At 50.5% G+C, this 17,980-nt stretch overlaps 1 protein-coding gene across 5 annotated transcripts in view; it reads left to right on the top strand.

Annotated features, from left to right (window-relative positions):
* The window catches only part of TTC12 (tetratricopeptide repeat domain 12), a 46,784-nt gene extending 29,926 nt beyond the window's left edge, over positions 1 to 16,858 (top strand). For all 5 annotated transcript variants that reach the window (XM_019975744.2, XM_070803445.1, XM_070803447.1 and 2 more), the window contains 10 exons: positions 895 to 1,063; positions 7,058 to 7,150; positions 8,200 to 8,260; positions 9,269 to 9,406; positions 9,861 to 9,959; positions 10,405 to 10,473; positions 13,026 to 13,127; positions 14,518 to 14,617; positions 15,385 to 15,610; positions 16,701 to 16,858. In XM_019975744.2, the coding sequence (XP_019831303.2) occupies positions 895 to 1,063; positions 7,058 to 7,150; positions 8,200 to 8,260; positions 9,269 to 9,406; positions 9,861 to 9,959; positions 10,405 to 10,473; positions 13,026 to 13,127; positions 14,518 to 14,617; positions 15,385 to 15,610; positions 16,701 to 16,776 (1,133 nt within the window). In that variant the 3' untranslated portion in view covers positions 16,777 to 16,858. The remainder of the gene's footprint in view (positions 1 to 894; positions 1,064 to 7,057; positions 7,151 to 8,199; positions 8,261 to 9,268; positions 9,407 to 9,860; positions 9,960 to 10,404; positions 10,474 to 13,025; positions 13,128 to 14,517; positions 14,618 to 15,384; positions 15,611 to 16,700) is intronic.
* Positions 16,859 to 17,980: the final 1,122 nt, after the last annotated feature.

Below are 17,980 nucleotides of genomic sequence, written 5' to 3' on the forward strand. Positions count from 1 at the left end.
AAAGTAAAGGCATGGAAGTAGGTCTGGGATATAGTGCTGACTGGAGAGAAAAGCCAATTATGGGAAGGATGTATTATATTTTAACATTATTCATATGAATACCAGCCCCCCTTAGGGAAAGTGCTTACCTGGAGGAGGTTACAGAGAAGAAACTTTTATTTTCAGCTGTATTCACATTTTGTGTTATTTGAGTTGTTGACAGTGAGCTACTGTCCATTTTTTTCTGTAATCTAAACAAACTGTGCTCTGTTTCAGAGCTCAGCCTCATGTTCCAGCCTGTATCCCTCTGCCTGCTCTCAGATAAATTCATGCACTGGTTTAGAAAATGAACCGGGTGATGGGGGAGAGGGCATATCCAATGCTACCACCCTGGAAGTAGTTCACAGCCAGGAAGGGTAGTGTGCTTCATTCATTAATGTTCTCGCGTGGTCATTCTAGTTTTCTAGAAAGAACTCAGATGGTTGCTTTGGCCGTTAGATGAAAATTGATGGTCTAAAGCTCTTTCACCATTCAGCTGATTTCTTTTCCCTTTCTTCACATTTCCGGATACCGTCCACCATGGAGCCTTTGGCAAGAACAATGATACTAGCTAACATATATGTATGTGCCAGCCCCTGTTCTCCACACCGTCACGCATTAACTCATTGCATCGTCATGACAACTGTTACCTTGGTCCTCTTCCTCGTTCCACTAATGAGGAAGCTAAGGGATCAATAACTCGGCTAAGGTCATTTCCTGATGGTTCAGATCCCACATTCTGCTTCTAGAATCCGTGCTCTTACCTTCATTAGCCTGCCTCCTGGAGAAGAGTTGGGTTTCTCGTTAGAGGAGGGAAGACAGAGCCCACGTGACCATCGTGGTCTGCATGAGGCTGACGTGCCCTGTGTTCTGCAGAGGAGAACCAGCGCCTGCTTGTGCTGCGTCCGGACACGGGCCCGCTTCTGCCCTCCCTGCTGGCCTCCAGGGTCCCGGCCATCCGGCAGCAGAGCCTGGCCCTGCTGCTGCAGCTCGCCCAGACGGAGAACGGACGGAGCCTGATCATCGGCCACCTTGACCTGATCCGGTAAGGCTCGGCGTGCGTGCGGGCGGGAGCTTCCCTGCGGCATCTCAGGTTTCACCTGCCACATTAAGACCTGTCCCCTTTCCCACATCTCTGACGTGAGAGGAGCCAGCTGACCAGATTAAGGGTTGAAAACCAGAAGGAGTCTGTGAGAAGAACACTCCCTCTTAAGGACCTCCAGGACAAACTCCTGTCTGAACTTACTGCCATGGACAGTGTCACTTCTGCACTTGTTTCTTTCTTTTCACAGGTTTATTTATCTGGTTGTGCCAGGTCTTAGTTGTGGCAGGCAGGGTCTTTGGTTGAGGCATGCAAACTCTTAGCTGCGGCATGTCAGACCAAGTTCCCCAGCCGGGGATCGAACCCGGGTCCCCTGCGCGAGTCTTAACCCCTGGGCACCAGGGAACAGACCCTGCAGACCATGTAAATATGGCGGCACTTGCAAAATCCGATTTGGAACCTACCTGTAAAACGGGCCATTTGCCTCTGCTCTTTGAGCCTCAGTCTTGGCTCCACCCTGCTCCTGTTCTTACTTTTCTTCGTTTATTCCTGTTTCAGGTAATGCTACCTGATTTAACTTATCCTGAAATCCTTTCTGGAGTGAGTAGGGTACAAATAAATACAACACATCTCAAATGCTGTTGCGTGTAGGTCTTTCCAAGGCTTAAGGTGATAGGAATGGAATGTGCCTCTTTCCTAAGTAGACTTTTTTTTTAATTTTAAATGAGCCATAGCGATCCTGCCTGGTGCTTTTCCATCTAAAGATCATTAGTTTGAATATGTGAAATTGCCACTTTTTATGTCAAGAAAAGGTTGCATGTTGGCAATTTCATGTGGTTCAATTTAAAAGAAATAGTAGCTGTGATCGTGTCTGTGTGTGCATCTGTGTGTGTGCTCAGTCGCGTCCAGCTCTTGAAAACTCACAGACTGTAGCCCGCCAGACTCCTCTGTCCATCGGATTCTCCAGGCAAGAATACTGGAGTGGGGTACCACTTCCTCCTCCAGAGGACTCCCGACCCAGGGATTGAACCCAAGTCCCTTGTGTCTCCTGCATAGGCAGGTGGTCCTTTACCACCGCACCATCTGGGAATCCCAGCCATGGTTATACCATTGCTTTATAAATGCTTCCTATGTAATCTAAAAACAGAATTTGGCTTCCGATTCTATTCACTATTATCTCACTGGGAAGGAGGCAAGATAAGTGTCCTTCCCCCATTTCACAGGTGGGGTAGGAGAGTGACTCAGGCCATCTCAGCCAGCTGTCTCCCAGGCCATGGAGCTCACTCCTAGTCTCTGTTCCCCGTTAGAAAGGCAGCCAAATCTGAAGCCGTGTCAGACCTGCTTGGACCATGCTGAGAGTTCTGGTGCCTGTCCCATGTTGGTGAGGAGGCCCGTGGGTGCTGAGGACGGTATGGGGATGAGCCTGGGCTCTGACTTGCCCCTTCTCAGCCCAGCCTAGCCCTGCGGCTCACAGGACAAGCCCTGGCAGCCCCTGAAGCTCAGCGCACACGGGCAGATGGGTCGTTAGCGGAGTTAAGTCATCAAAAGCACATTTCACATTTCAAATGACTCTGCAGTCATTTCCTCCGTACCTTCATCATATGTTTTTTTCGTTTGGTTTTAGTCTCTTTAAATACAGCCACAGTTATCATAAGCTTTCCCCACTCCCCGCCCAAGCTTGTTTTTGAATTGCTTGAGTTTCATTTGAATTTTTCCAGTGTCTTGGCGTTTGTCATCATCTTGTGCAGTACAGCCTACTTGCTTTAGACGAAGAAACCTCCGTTTATCACTCCTGTGCCCAGTCTTCTTGTTAATATCTATCTCCAGGTAAACTGGAACGAGGTAGAACGTGTTCTCTGAAATGAGATAGTTTGAAACAGGCCAGGTCCCATGACCCTCGCATTCCTCCCCGTATGAGAAGGTGAAGGGACAAGTGTGCGTGGCAGCAGCAAAGTGAAGGCCAGTGTCCCTTTGTGAAAAGTGCTGGGGCTTAGATTGCAGCAGTCAGGAGCCTCAGCCTTCCACGTGTCTCTTTCTGCTGGTGTGACCCAGGAAACTGCTAAGCCCTGATGCGCCTGGTATCTCATCTGTATCAGAGATTTATGGTGAAACGTCAGAGAGATGATGCCTATATGCCAGGTAAACTTTTTTCTGCCACATTTGACAGATTCGTCTCTTGACTTAACCCAGAGAACTCATCTTGTTTTTCTGTAAACCAAAAGACTAAAGATAGTAATAGCTGATGGTGGCTTAATGATGGCAGGCTCAAGGTCTCTGTCCCTCTCTTGACCTTTCCCTCATGGTCACATAAGGCTGCTGCAACTCCAAGCATCACATCCCTCTTTAAGACAGATTAGCACCAACTGGGTCTGTCCCTTTTATCAAGAGGAGCTGCTGCTTTTGTTTCTCTTTGGTCAGAACTGTGTCACATGCCACCCTGGAGGGCAAATGGTCCCAGCTTCTGAGGCAGAGGCAGGCAGGACAGAAGGAGGGTAACGGGATGTCTGGTTCACCAGCACACAGCATCTGCCACATCAAAGAAAGCAACTAGTATCACGCCTGACATGTGGTTTGGACTCAATAATGACTTTTGCTCACTTTCTATCTTCTGGGTCTATTGCTCAGGGTCCTAAACTAAGGGGAAAGCGCACTTATTGGTTATTTAGACCATTTTCTGACCTATGGTCCCTCTACTTTGTCCATCAGCTGCAGGTCAGCAGAGCAGAACATCTGCCAAAAAAGGACACGCCTGTCATCTGTGTCCAGTTAGGGTGTGCCTTTTATCTCATTTATGTTTCCAAGTACAAAACCCAGAGAATCTTAAACCCCCAGCTCTTCTTCTGTACCACTCAGGTTAGTTAGTATTCATCGCAAGACTACAGAAAACAGGTTTGCTTTGGTGAGGGAAGAATCTGAGCTGAGGGAAATAAATGATTTCTGACAGCAGGAACACTGGATGGTCTCCTGAGGAAGTTGGGGTTTTGCAGAACCCCCAGTGTGGAGGGACCGTAGCAGCAATCCAGTCCAGCCCCACCCAGCACACTGTCCCCTCTGGGGTTTCCCAAAAGTCCTGTGTGTAAGGCGCTGCAGGGAAGATTCCAGCATTTGCATTTTCTTCTCCATTTGACTGGAATGGGCGCCACAGCAGCTTATAGGGTAGGGGTCTCTCCCCAGTTAAGGAGAGGAGCGTGCTCTGTTCCGGAACAGTTCTGATTGATATAAGATGATCTCCTTACACCAAACACAAGCTGCCTCCCCCACCACCTCAGGGCAGGTCTGCCTTCTGTACTGAGGCCTCGGTTCTGTCTGTCGAAGCCCTACGGGTTGTATCCACTCTCCCTCTGTCCACTGTTTGATGTGTCCAAAGACACTGACATTTTCCGGCCCCACGCATCCGTGTTTCCTCAACCATTCCTCAGGTGGTTTGGCTTCCAGATCCCTCCCAGAACAAGCTGCTAAATAAACCCAGTACCATACATGTGGGTGACTGGAAGCCATGCTCCTGAACATAAGAACCCAATATGATGGGCTCTTTTCTTTCTTTATCTCCCATTGTAGCCTCATGGCATCTGCTCGTAATGATAGCATTCTTTCTGGCCCTCCTCCTACCCTATTCCTTCTTGGCTCCCTTGGCGAGCCCCCTTTATGCTGTCATCTTTCCTGGTCAGGGACTCAAACATCCTATCTCTTCTCGTCCATGGCCCCAGTTATCACATCTAAGTCTCTTTCTCAGATGTTAGAAGGAAGCATCCCTCTTCACTGGGCACCTCCATCACAACATCCCAAGTATTATAAACCTAGTAATTTTACCATAAGCTTAGTAATTTTACCATAAGCTTAGTAATTTTATCATAAGCTTAGTAATTTTATCATAAACTTAGTATTTCAAAAGTAGTTCTTCAAACCCACACCCCCTAGCTGAACTTCTGTCTTCGAATATGGCATTTTCATCTGCCCTGCTGCCTAGGCCAGAATCCTGGGAGCTCCCTGGATGGCTCCCTCCCCACACCCCTCAGGAGATGGTACTTGTCAGTCCTACTTCCTCAGCATCTCGTGGACGCCCTTCCCGTCTCCCTCCTGCAGTGTCTCAGGCATTCCCTCTAGGTCATCATGAGGCCTCGTCTTCTCGACTGTACGTCTTACTCTGCCCCATCCCAGATCATCCCTTGACCTTGATTGTCTGAACAGTCCCAGCTCTCCCCCACTGGATTCCCTGCCTCCTGTGCCACCTGCTCTAATCCACCTCTGCTGCACCACCAAAGGGATTTGTCCCAAATGCACATCTGTCCGGTTATTTTCCTACTTAAAATGCTGAAAGGACTTTATACTGCCTCCTAGACTAGTTCTTGAACTTCTGAGAAATAGAGTGTCTAGGAATCACCTGGGGACTTTATTTAAATGCAGCTTTGGGGCTTCCCTGGTAGCTCAGTGGTAAAGAATCCACCTGCCAAAGCAGGAGACACGGTTTGATGTCTGGTCCATGAAGATCCCACATGCGTAGAGCAGCTAGGCGTGTGCCACGACTACTGAGCCTGTGCTCTCGAGCCCAGGAGCTGCAGCTACGGAACCCACACGCCCTAGAGCCCATGCTCTGCAATGAGAGAAGCCGCTGTGGTGAGGAGCCCTTGAACCACAACTAGAGAAAAGTCCACACAGCAATGACAACCCAGCACAGCCAAATAAATAAATAAAATTATAAAATGCAACTTCCTGGAACTTCCTCTCACTCAGAAACTGAGAGAGGCTCAAGAGCCTGCAGCCCACCCTACCCCACCATACACCCGCACCACACTTGGGACTCAGGACGCCCAGGGAAGTACAGACATTCCAGAAGGCCGTAGACAGTCCATCGTGACCCAGGCTGGCTGCTCCCTGTCCACTAGCAGGACACCCTACACACTAGCTGTGAGGACCCACTAGCAGTCCCCAAGTGTGTCTCTGCCGTTTCACACCTCGTCATCTCTGACTGCTGTGCCCTCTGCCTCTCCTGTCCCTACATGCCTGATGCGGGCCTGCAAGCTCCTTGGAGCTGGGACCTTGTCTTTTTCCACTTGGCACACAGTCAGTGCCAGTGAGTGCTGTTGACTGCCTGGACAAAGGGACAAGTAGCCAATGCTCCACTTTCAAGTGAGGCGGGAATGTCCGCCTCATCTCCATCCTCCCGCAGCTCTTGCTAGGTGGGCTCCGTGCCCACTTGATATGTGCCTGTTGTATCCTATCACCTGACACATGTCACCGTAGGAGGCCAGGTGCTCAGCACAGTGTCCCGGCCAAGCACAGCACTCGGCACGCTGTAGATGCTCGGTATGGGCTTGCCGGATGGACACGTGACTTCTACTCCCATCGTCCTGGTGCTGGTCAGCCCTTAAGGCAGCCTGATACCCCATTACGTTTTGTGGCAGCCGCACCAGACTGTTTGCTCATATCCTGGGTTTGCAGTTGGCTAAAAATCTTAAGTCTTTTTCACATGAGTCAGTTATCAACCAGGTCTCCCATTTCTGTTACTTAAACAGATTTTCCAGCTCTCAGTGAAGGACTTTAACTCTCTGAAATTTCATCTCATGTATTCAGCAACCTGTCAAAATCTTGTTAAATCTTTAATCCATCCCCTGCTTCATTAGGGGGCCTCCCACTTAGTCATCAGCACGTTAGTAAGCGTGCCATTTAGATGTCATCTGTATGATTCAGCTTGGCCGTGCCAGAGTCACACGGTAGAGGCACCAGAGGCCTTCCAAGTCAGCGTCTGATGATCAGTGAACGCAGGTTAAAACTGTTCACCCCCCTGGAACCGCACATTAAGTGGTAAACCGTTCTCATGGCAGAGTACCTGCCTTGCTGGGGTGGGCAAGGGGCTGGGCTTCCTGGGGGCATGAGCAGCCCTCTCAGCTCACTTCGCTCAGGTGCTCACTCCTCCCTGGTCTCCACACCAGGCCCTCTCGTTGGGGGTGCTGTGAGCTGGAGGTCAGCCCACCCTGAAGGTGTTACGTATGTTTGCAGGTTGTTGGAAGCTCTGGTGTCATTCCTTGACTTCTCAGATAAAAAGGCCAACTCAGCCATGGGACTGCTCACAGACTTGGCTCTGCAAGAAAGGTAATTTTTCTTCCAGAAATTGACATCTCTTCTTCAGCCTCTGCTGCACCGTCTGATCTTCTAAAATGTGCAGCAACGCAGGAGGTTGGGCCAACTGAGGATTCACTGCGTAGGAGAACTGATGTCCCCAAGGGCTGTGGTCACCACTTCGCCCCAATCCCTCTGCATGCAGGGGAACCCGGCCCTCAACAGGTTTGGAAGCCGTCATGTACTTAGAACAGCACGTCTCATAGTAAGCAAACCTACTATTATTGGGTGCTGGTGAAGCTTCTTCCCCTAATCAGTGCCTAATAGGAACTGCCTGGCGGACGTGTGTTGAATAAATAGGAAAGAGAAGGAGGAGGGAGGAAAAAGAGAAAGGGATGGGGAGGGAGGAGAAACATGGGAACACGGGAGCCCTCCTGGGATGCCAGGGGCATAATGAGTAGTCAGCCTCCTGCCTTTTTTGTTTGTTTGTTTTTTCTTTAGCTGATGCTGGAGAAGACAGTAAAGATCTTAGATTTTCATAACTTTTCATTTTATTTTTTTTAATGCCTCTTGTTTTGTTTTTAATTTCCTCGCCAACATTAGGGCATCTTACCTAGAAATGGTTATATATAGAGAGAGCTCCTCAAGCAGGTAGCTGGCCATTGGCAGGGGCTGGGGACAGTACTAGCCCGAATATCAGGTGGAGGCGTACATGCCATGGGGCCGTCCTGGCAGCTGTGACATGTAAATGTGCTTACACCATGTAACTCAGAGCAAGGGGAGGGCAGGGGTGGTGCGAAGTCAATTTGCAGAAACCTCAGGATTCCAGCAGCTTCTGCAGAAGAGAGCCGACCTCTGAGATGTGTTGTTTCACATCAAAGGCCAGTCTCCAGGCTTAGAAGTAGAGTAAAGCCACATGACCTACCCAGTGATGACCTTTTCTGCTTCCAAATGACTCCTTCATGCAGGAGCAAATGACAGGGGCCCACAGCTGGACTGTCGATTCCACTACCTGAGACACTGCACTTATGTTTCACTTTGCACGGTGTAGAAATAAGTCATGGCTGATGTTCTCTTGACAGATTTCAAGTCTGGTTCCAGGCCAGCCTTCCAGACGTCCTTCCAGTGCTGACGGCCGTGCTGGTGAGCCAACCCTTGTCTGGTCACCTGCGACAGATCCTCTCGGGAGCATGCGCAGGGCTGTTTCAACAGGGGTTTGCCTCCTAGAACTCCCTTTGCCTCTCGGGTTGATTGATCATTTATTCACAGTTGGAATTTACACAAGTCTTGGTTATTGGAACAGTTGCTGTGCGGGCAGGTGGAGAAGGTTCATGGGCAGGTCTGGTTGCAAGGGAGGAAGGCTGCAGGCGGTGAAGGCGGAAAGTTGGTCAGTCTCCACCAGTCCCCTTCTGACCCAAGTCCTGTGATAAACTGTTGTTGCTGTTGTGGTTCAGCCACTCAGTCGTGTCTGACTCTTTGCGATGGACTGCAGCACGCCAGGCTTCCCTGTCCATCACCAACTCCTGGAGCTTGCTCAAACTCGTGTCCATTGAGTTGGTGATGCCATCCAACCATCTCATCCTCTGCCACCCCCTTCTCCTCCTGCCTTCAGTCTTTCCCATCATCAGTCTTTTCCAGTGAGTTGGCTCTTTGCATCAGGTCGCCAGTGTCATAAGTACCACATGCAACCCTGTCCCCTGAATTGTCGTCCTGATCAGGAGAGCAGGTGTGGTGGTTGGAGTCAATGAGGGAGAAAGGTGCAAGTGTTGGGGGGAGTGGGGGAGTCCTTCAGAAGAGTGTGCTGTGACGGACCTGTCCCCAGGGACCCATAGAATCCTCAGGGGTCCTTGGAGGGTGCATGAGCACCCTGGTATTTCACACATGTGGATATGGAAGCTCTGAGAAGAGACAGGACTTGCCCCAGTGCCCCCAGCTGGTTGGCGGAGTGACTGGAACCAGGCCAAGGTGCTTTGGGGTCTGTCCCTCTGTGTGCCTCCTTCCTTTCTGCCAGCGTGACCCCACTGACATCCCCATGTGACATCAGGCCTTCTGGTTCCCAGACATTTTGGAGAGTGAAGGACACGCGTGGAGATGATTCCGGCATTATTCCTCTGCTCTCTGCAGATTTGCTTTCTCTTCCTTCCCTTTCAGAAGAGAGATCCCAAGGTCACCAACATATCAGCTCTCTGCCAGTGTCTTGCCATCATGGGGAACTTCAGCGCTGAGGCCGCCACCCAAAGACAGATGTCTGCCTCTGAAGACTTTGGGGCTGCCTGCTTGGGCCTCATGGTATTTCAGCTTTTCTGTTCAGAGCTAGTCTTCTACCTGCTTTGGGGCCATGGGCTTCTTCTTAATTATCTGACTTTTCTAAAAATTCTGTTTGAGGGTACAGGGGCCAGTGGCTTACCCCGTCTATAACCCTAGATTTGATGGACAGCTGGCCTTAAAGAATTCTCCAGATCAAGTCTCCTCCACCCCGGAGATGTCTGGAGGGTTCTCTGTGAAGCTGGCTTGAGCACCCATTTCAGTAGCTCCCTCTTCAGTTTGAACCCAGGGCCAGAGCCCCACAGCAGAGGCGCCAGACACTGTGTGCTATAAATCGGTCTCTGATTTTCCTGCATCGCTTCAGTTCATGACTCTGGCCATTTAAGGAGTGTGAGAGATCTGGGACCATCACCAGGGGGAACAGGTGACCATGACAGCTGCAAGAAGGTCACATGATCACCTTGTTTTGTTTCCCAAGGCCAAGTGTGAGGAGGATGCGGACCTGTTCAGAGACGTCATGTATGCCCTCCTGGGACTCGTGATGAACTTGTGTCTTCAGTCCCCCTTTGTCTCCGAGGTACTGGATTCTTTTCTCCGTACCTTAACACGTTCTGTTGCATAGAACTGCTCTCGTTGCCATGAAGAGGCTAGAAGCAGGGGACTCAAACCCTGGCGGTGGGAATGGGGAACGCTGGGCGGAGGTTCCACCCCTGCTCTGCTGAGGGATGGATGAGTCACTCTGTAAGTTACTCATTCTGCAAACCAGCTGAGTGTCCAGGGCGCTGTGCACGGTGCTAAGTTCCGCATTTACACAGTCAAATACGATGTGGCCCTCGTAGTTGGGGAAGATGAACGTGGGAAAGAAATGAGAGCAATCACAGATGTTGTGAAGGAAATGGGGACTGACCTGGCGGTGGCAAGGAGGGAGTGGGGAGTGGTTGGTTCTGTGTGAGCGCCCAGAAGGAATCTGCAGATCACCGTGGCTGGGACAGGCAAGCTCCTTCTCGCGCTCCCTGTTGTAGGTTTGGGCCATGGAGGTGAGCAAGAAATGCCTGTCTCTGCTGAACAGCCAGGATGGAGGAATCCTCACAGTAAGCTGCCCCCAGGGAAATCCAGAAACCGCTTCCTTTGCTGTTCTGTTTTGTTCTGTTCTGCAGTCACCACGCCTTTGAGCTTCTTCTGCTCTCTGAGGCATTGGGCAGACATACTCCTCAAAACGATGCCCATAAGCACAGAAATACTGAATTTGCCTACAGGTTCAGGGGATTTGGTGACCCCGCCCCCCCACAGTGCCCATCTGTGGATGCCCTGGAATCTAGGAACTCCAGTTAAGGATCCTTTTTCTTGAAGGTGTGGAGCTTAACACCTGACACCAGGTCATATCTGATTTGTCCCATATCAAACCATCCTTATGTGACTTGGACAGGCCAAATGATTTTATTTAAAATCTGTTCTCCGGGCACATATTTTAAACGCAGTGATTCTGGAGGAGTTTGTACACAATGGTTTTAGCTGCCTTGGAGATAAGTGCTGGAATGGCTTTCTTGCTTCTGTTTCTGACATTTGGATAAGAGAACTAAGGCCTGTGTCTAGCACAGTGTATCAGGAGGAGAGTGGTGAGATGATTCAAGAGGCTGTTTGCCATCATTGTGGGATGTGTTCTTCACTCACATGAGGAATCGCCCCAACATTTCTGCCTATTAGGTCTGCCTATTAGTCTCTAAACATGGAGAAACAGTTAGAGTCACATCCAGGGCAGATCTGGGAAACCAGCCCTTCAAGGGTCACAGCCTGGGGACTGCTTCAAGGGTTGTGAAAAGGTTCTGAGTAGGTCCAGCGAATCCTCTGTGTGACCAGCAAGCTGACAAGTTCCCTGCAGTCAATCCAGACTTACAGGGCAAAGTGTTTAACCTGGGCTCCAGGAAGAGGTGGTGGATCTTCAGGTTCCCTGAGACCCCCAGCAAGTGTATAGGAAATTCTGCATGTCTGTGCATTTTCATGGGCTCGAGGGGCACACCACAGTTTTCATCAGATCCTTAGAAAAGTTGCATGACCCCAAAAATCATGGGGTAAGCATCGCTATTCTTGGGGACTTGGGGTCTTCTGACTGCTGGGCCTAGTGGGTAAGTTATCTCACTGATGGGTAAGTTATTATAGCCAGTTTCTGGATGATGGAGAACAGCTGCAAGACTGATGATTAATGAGGTGGCACTGAAGACGCCTTCGTGCAGAGGGCAGACGAGGGGAACACAGCAGGCAGGTGGCCAGTGTGTGTTGCAGTTCTATGGAGAAGACAGAATTCCAACTGCCAGCTACATAAGCAGAAGACAGAAGCAGGAGATGAGGGGGCTACATTTGGTAGCCAGGCATCTATTCCTCAAGTGTAAAATATGAGCTTTTTTTTTCCTTAAGGAATTGAAAGACCAGAGAAAAAAATGCTTACTTTCTAGTAGTTGAGAATGCCACCTCCCCACCTGGGAGTGGTCAGACTCCCCATAAACACAACATACCCAGACATACTCTTTTTCTCATAAATGTGACTTGCAAGCTGAGAGTCGCAAGGCATTTCAGGAAAGCCATACAAGTAAATAGACAAAGCAGAGAAAGCAGAAAATTTGAGTCCAGAAAAAAAAAGAGAGATGATGTAGGAAAGAGAGGAAAAAGCTAATAGCTATCATTTGTATCTTCAGAAAGATTCAAAATGGTGTTACGTCCATAAAACAGTAACAACTTGCTATTTAAAAAATTCAGAACTGGAAAATAAAAATCAATAACGTCTCCCAGAAATTAGAATAAAAATATTCAGGAAAGATAAAAGTCCCAGAGGATCAATCCAGGAAGTCTACCGTGTAAGAAAGGTCCTGCTGGTATCAGAGCCCCACAGGAATACAGGGCAGGACTTTCTTGCTGAGGGGTGAATGCCGGTCCTTTGTGAAGCTGGAATGGGCTGAGCCTCTGTGCGCCCAGGGGCCGTGTTGGCAGCCCTTCAATTTGAATCGGCTACCCAGTAGCTTTACTGTAAACATCAGTACTTGCTATCAATTACTCAACCACTGTATTTTTAAAATCAAGGTACATGTTTTCCATCTAACACTAATGATTCTTGCCTCACCAAACTACTTGTTAACTTTAAAACGTCACCAGCATTTTAAGAAAAAAAAAATTTTATTGAGGTATAGTTGATATACAATTTTTTTTTCTTTTTAATTTATTTTTATTGAAGGATAATTGCTTTACGGAATTTTGTTGTTTTTTGTCAAACCTCAACACGAGTCAGCCATAGGTATACATATATCCCCTCCCTCTTGAACCTCCCTCCCGTCTCCCTCCCCATCCCACCCCTCTAGGTTGATACAGATCTCCTGTTTGAGCCTCCTGAGCTGTACAGCAAATTCCCGTTGGCTAGTTGGTATACAATTTTATATAACTTTCAGGTGTATGGCATAGTGACTCACAGTTTTTAAAGGTGATGCTCCATTTATGGTTATGATAAAATAGTGGCTATATTCCCTGTAGTATGCAGTGTAAGCTTGCAGCTTATTTATTTTGTACGTAGTAGTTTGCACCCCTTAATGCCCTACCCTTTTCGTGCCCGTCTGCCCGTGGGAACGTTTAAGCGCCCTTTCCTTTCTGCTTCACTCAGAGAGCTGCTGGCGTCCTCAGCCGTACCCTTTCTTCCTCTCTGAAAATTGTTGAGGAGGCCCTCAGAGCAGGAGTGGTGAAGAAGATGATTAAATTCTTGAAGGTAAAATAACTTCATTAGTTCCAACCCCCGGAATTTCCAGGAGTGTCATCTTTTATTTGGGGAACAGTATCGAGGAGGCCTTTGTTCAGCAAAGGTCCTGCCATTTCCCCTCTGCTAATTTCTAACCTTTTGAATGGGGATTCCCTTCTGCCTATTCACCTAGACTACTCTGACCAGCAATGTAAGATTGTTGGACAAATAATTGTTCATTAGGCACATCCATAAAAATGCTTACCACTCAAGCTTAACTTTAAAAATGTATGGCCTCTGTCTTCAGAAAAGATGGTCTGAGTGGCGTCAACAAGGTTTCTCAGGCCCTGGTTCTGTTCATGTTTTCCTGCTCACGATGCTCTTTCCAGTTTGCTGGAAAGGCTGGGGGGTAACTCCCATTTATGAAATATGTAGGCTTCAGAGTACCCACGTGATTTTTAAAAGGATGTTCAGACTTTCTCTGCAATATGAGTGCAGTGGAAAATCCCATGGACAGAGGAGCCTTCCAGGCTACAGTCCATGGGGTCAAAAGAGTCACACACTACTGAGGGACTGAGCACACACAGAAACACAAGAGTTAGCTAGATTCTCCTGAACCAGGACATCAGTTACTAGGTTGCATCTCTGGGTCCCAGTTGCAATATATATGCCCAGTGAGGTTCACTCACCTGAGTTAGCTTGATGACCCCACAGGAGACTTATTCATAAACGCCTAGGCTGAGTGGCACCAAGGAGGGTGCTCTGTGAGGGGGCTACTGCTGGGGCAGGGGTGATATCAAGGGGACAGGATGGTGGGTCTGAGTTTAAGCTGCCGCGTGGATGATGGTCATCATTTACTCTGTATAACTCTTGCATATCCACCGGAGCCTGCTGAGTCCATGTTCACACGTGTGTGCCTTATGCATGCGTTTCCTCACACTTGCATTTTAAAGACCCCTGCATAGGGTGATTTTAAGGGTTATGATTTGACAGTCATCCCCTCTTAAAATGACCTAGGTTTGTGATGTTCTCCATGCAGACCGGTCAGCCTGGCAGCCCTAGCAAGTCAGCCCTCATTCTCAAATGGTGAAATGACCTGGGAGGGCCTTTGCCTCCCTTCTTGGTAGATCTGCCAGTCAACAGCATCATTCTTTTCTCAGCCCCTCACTCCTAAAGCCTTCCACAGATAATTCCTCAGGTGTCCATGACAGGCCTCCATTCACATCCTTCTACAGAGGATGTGAGTGACCCTGCACCCCAGCAGGGACCAGGCCCCCTTGCCTGGAAGCACACATATTGTCAGCAGCGCGCTGTCAGGAGTTTAAGAAGCCACGAGCATAATCCCAGCTGCTCACTGTCATTTCTGGCCAGGAACAACCATAGCATTGATTTCTTGCTCTCATTGCACTCTGAAATCTAGGCAGGAGGCCAGACTGCGTCACGTTACGCAGTCAAGATACTTGCCATCTGCACAAACAGTTATCAGGAAGCGCGAGAAGAAGTGGTAAGACTGGATAAAAGTAAGTGATCGTTTCATTAAGCAGAGCCCACATGAACTGGGAGGTTAATCTAGCCTCGAAGCTGCAGAGGGAGCTGCAGGCGAGGAGGGAGGAGAGATGGAGGAGGCTGTGCCATGCCTCCCCGCCCTCCTGCATTGTGTTTGGGGACCCTGTCACCTCACCTCCAGCTCTGAAAGCCTTTACTTAGCCTTCGGAAGCTCACGGCCACCGTGCCTATGCTAGAGACTCAGCTGGGAAACAGCTGGAACTAAGATCGTTTCCAAAGCACTCTCCTTAGACAACCTAACACGGGTCCTCTCCCTTCCTGGGGGAAACACCTCAGTGACCATGCGCGACGAGGAGTCCAGTGCGGCTGTGATCTAATCACCAAACTGCTGCTGTCGGGGGGCAGGGCAGTTCCCCTTGTGGGTGGGAACTGAGGGGGCCCACCAAGTGGGGAGCAGGACCCTTCCCTGTGGAGCCTTGTCCCGGGCCCCGTGGGTCCAGGGCGCCAGCTCACGGCCTCACGCTCAGTCAGGGGATGTCGAGAGGAACAGGGAGGTTCCGCACGGGAAGCAGAGAGGATAGACCTGTCTGAGGCCGAGCCAGCATTCCTGGGACGGCTGGGCTATGGGCTCCTGAGGCCACTCAGAGACATGGCCAGGAGCCGAGGAGCGCTCAGTAGGGATTCGTCAAGCGGGTGACACAGCCGGCCTTCCACCGCCCCCTCTCCATGCCCACCCACCACGTCCCCCTGCCAGCCTCCCTGCCTGTTCTCTGCCCCATAGAGCTCGGGGTTCTGATGCAGCTGCTGGACTCGGAGGATGAGATCCTGGTGGGTAACGCCGCCCTCTGCCTGGGGAACTGCATGGAGGTGCCGCGCACGGCCTCGTCCCTGCTGTCCACGGACATCGTGCCCGTCTTGCTGAAGCTGGCAGGCAGCGATGCCCAGCAGACAGCCGTGCAGCTGAACGCGGGCATCGCCCTGGGGAAGCTGTGCACGGCGGAGCCCAGGTGCGCAGGGCCAAGAGGAGCCCAGCTCCTTCTCTGCAGGAAGTCCCCCCACCGACCCGCCCAGGACACTGGGGAGCGCTCAGGCTGAAGCCAGCGAGGGGACACAGCATGGAACAGGGGTCTTTCCTGGCACCAGCAGCCATCGTCTTCTCTCTGCTCAGCTCCCGCAGTCTCCTCTTTCCTCCTCCCTCTCCTCCCACCATCCCCACCTCTCTCTCCTGCCTTTCTGTCTCCTCTGCTTTTCCAGAAACAATTAAATCTCTAACTTCATTTTTTTTTTCCCCATGTGGGGCCTAAGCATATGGAAGAGTGCCCTATAGGGTACATTCTTGAGCTGGAGAAACAGGCGTGCTGGGGGCGGGTGGGGGCAGCCAGATAAAGATCACCTGATAAGCCAGGCCAGGAGCCTCTGCATGGCCGTGCCATCTCAGCTCGGCTCCCACTCCGCTCTGTCCTGATCTGAGGCGCGGGGACACCTGGTCCTCGTGCTCCTGGAAGGTGCCCGTGTGCCTGAGCGTGGAGCCCTGGCCTGCTAGGGGTGCCTTCCGCGGACAGGGAGGGGCTGTGGCCAGCCCGCTTCCTTCTCACCCAGCCTCACCCTCCGATCCCTCCTCTGGAGAATGTGGGAGCTGGCCTGGGTCACACCTAAGGCCCTTCCAAGTTCTGATTGTTCAAAGGGAAGGAACGGATGAAAGCTTTCTTCTACAGAAAGCAAGGCGCATTAACTAGGACAGGCTCACGGTGGCAGCCTGCCAGGCAATCCCTGAGAGTGTGGCCCAGCGGGTCTCTGGCACATCTGCCACTCGTACAGTGGGCATTGCCGTGTTCCCTGGGCCTCCTGGGGGCTCCCCACTCACAGCAGGTACTGCCGTGTTCTGTGGGCCTCCTAGGGGCTCCCCACTCACGCCGCGGGTGTTGCCGTGTTCCCTGGGCCTCCTGAGGGCTCCCCACTTTGATCTTCAGGGAAACAGCTTCTGCCCTGTCCCGCCTTCCCAGCCAAATTCTTCCTGAGCCAGGGGGATGCCTCTGGGCACCAGATGTCTGTGCCCTGGCATTTATGTCCTGGAGTTTTGTGCTTTGATTATGACAGGTTTGCTGCTCTGCTGAGAGAGCTTCACGGGATGGAAATTCTCAACTCTACCATGAAGTACGTGGAGAGTTCTTGAGAGACGTGGCGTCCGTGCGGGTTTTGCCTGTGACTATTCACTCTGGTTGTTCCTGTGCTAATAAAGCCTTTTTGAATATGTGCTCCAGACCGGAACGTGGCTTTTCAGAGTGCTCGCCTTGGTTTTCATTGGCCGTGGGACCTTCCCAGACTCTGATAAGTGCTGGGTCTGGTTGGGAACTAGATTTCGCCTAATGCCTGTCCTGCCCCTTTTGTTGTTTTCTGCTGGCATTGCACTAGGACCGTCAGGTTTTTCAGCAGTGACTTCGACCTCTCTCTTCCAGCTCTGAAGTGCCAAGACACAGCCCTAGTGACATCTGCGAGGCAGCAGTCTCTTCGAGCCTGGCCTGCCATTGTGGCATGAAGTCTTTAATTCAGTGGGGTGAGTGGTGGGTGGTAAGCTCCCTGGCAGGGAGTTCTTTGAAGGTTCAGGGAAATCGTTCCTGCAAGCACCACCCGGCGCCTTCGTCCACCCCGTGCAAGGATGCTGTAACACGCCCTTCTCTTAAACTGTCTTCAAGTGCCAAAGCAGGGGGAATCTCTTTCTGCGCTGAACTCTCAGAGAGTAATGTAATAGATGTAATCTATTTCTGTAACCCACCTTGCTTTCCCACCCCCATCCCCAAAAGGCACTGCTCCCTTACAGTTGCCCCAAGTCCACTCTGAAACTGACCGAGTAGCCTCTGGACCCCAAGTCCCGAAGCAAAAAGTCCAGGAAGTGCCACTGCTGTTCCACGTCGCAGTACCATCACTTGACTCTTTCAGGGTCAGAGGCAGGACCTTCATGGTATAGCGAATGCCAAGGACTCCCAGACCAAAGGTCCAAAAGTCTGTGCTCCTACTTACCCTGCTACCTGGCAGCTGCGTGACTGGACAGGTCCCTTAACCTCTCTGAGCCCTGGTTGCAGCGTTTGGAAAAGCTGGAGAAATACCTGTCCAACCTATCCCCAATGTTACAGTGAAGATTAAATGAAGTTTTGGAGGTAAAGGCACAAGGAATTGCAAAATGCTACACAAATGTATGAGATTTCCAGGCTCTTGAGATGGGGGAAGTTGACTATGATGTCAGTTGAGTCAAATTTGAAGACCTGGGGAAGGGTAAGCACATGTCCTTTAAGGAATCAGAACTGGACGTTTTAAAAAGAAAATTATTTATTTGGCCGTGGTGGATCCTTGTTGCCATGCACAGGCTTTTGGGCTTTCTC

Source organism: Bos indicus, chromosome 15 (assembly GCF_029378745.1).
Source record: "Bos indicus isolate NIAB-ARS_2022 breed Sahiwal x Tharparkar chromosome 15, NIAB-ARS_B.indTharparkar_mat_pri_1.0, whole genome shotgun sequence".
Taxonomy (NCBI): Eukaryota; Metazoa; Chordata; class Mammalia; order Artiodactyla; family Bovidae; genus Bos; species Bos indicus.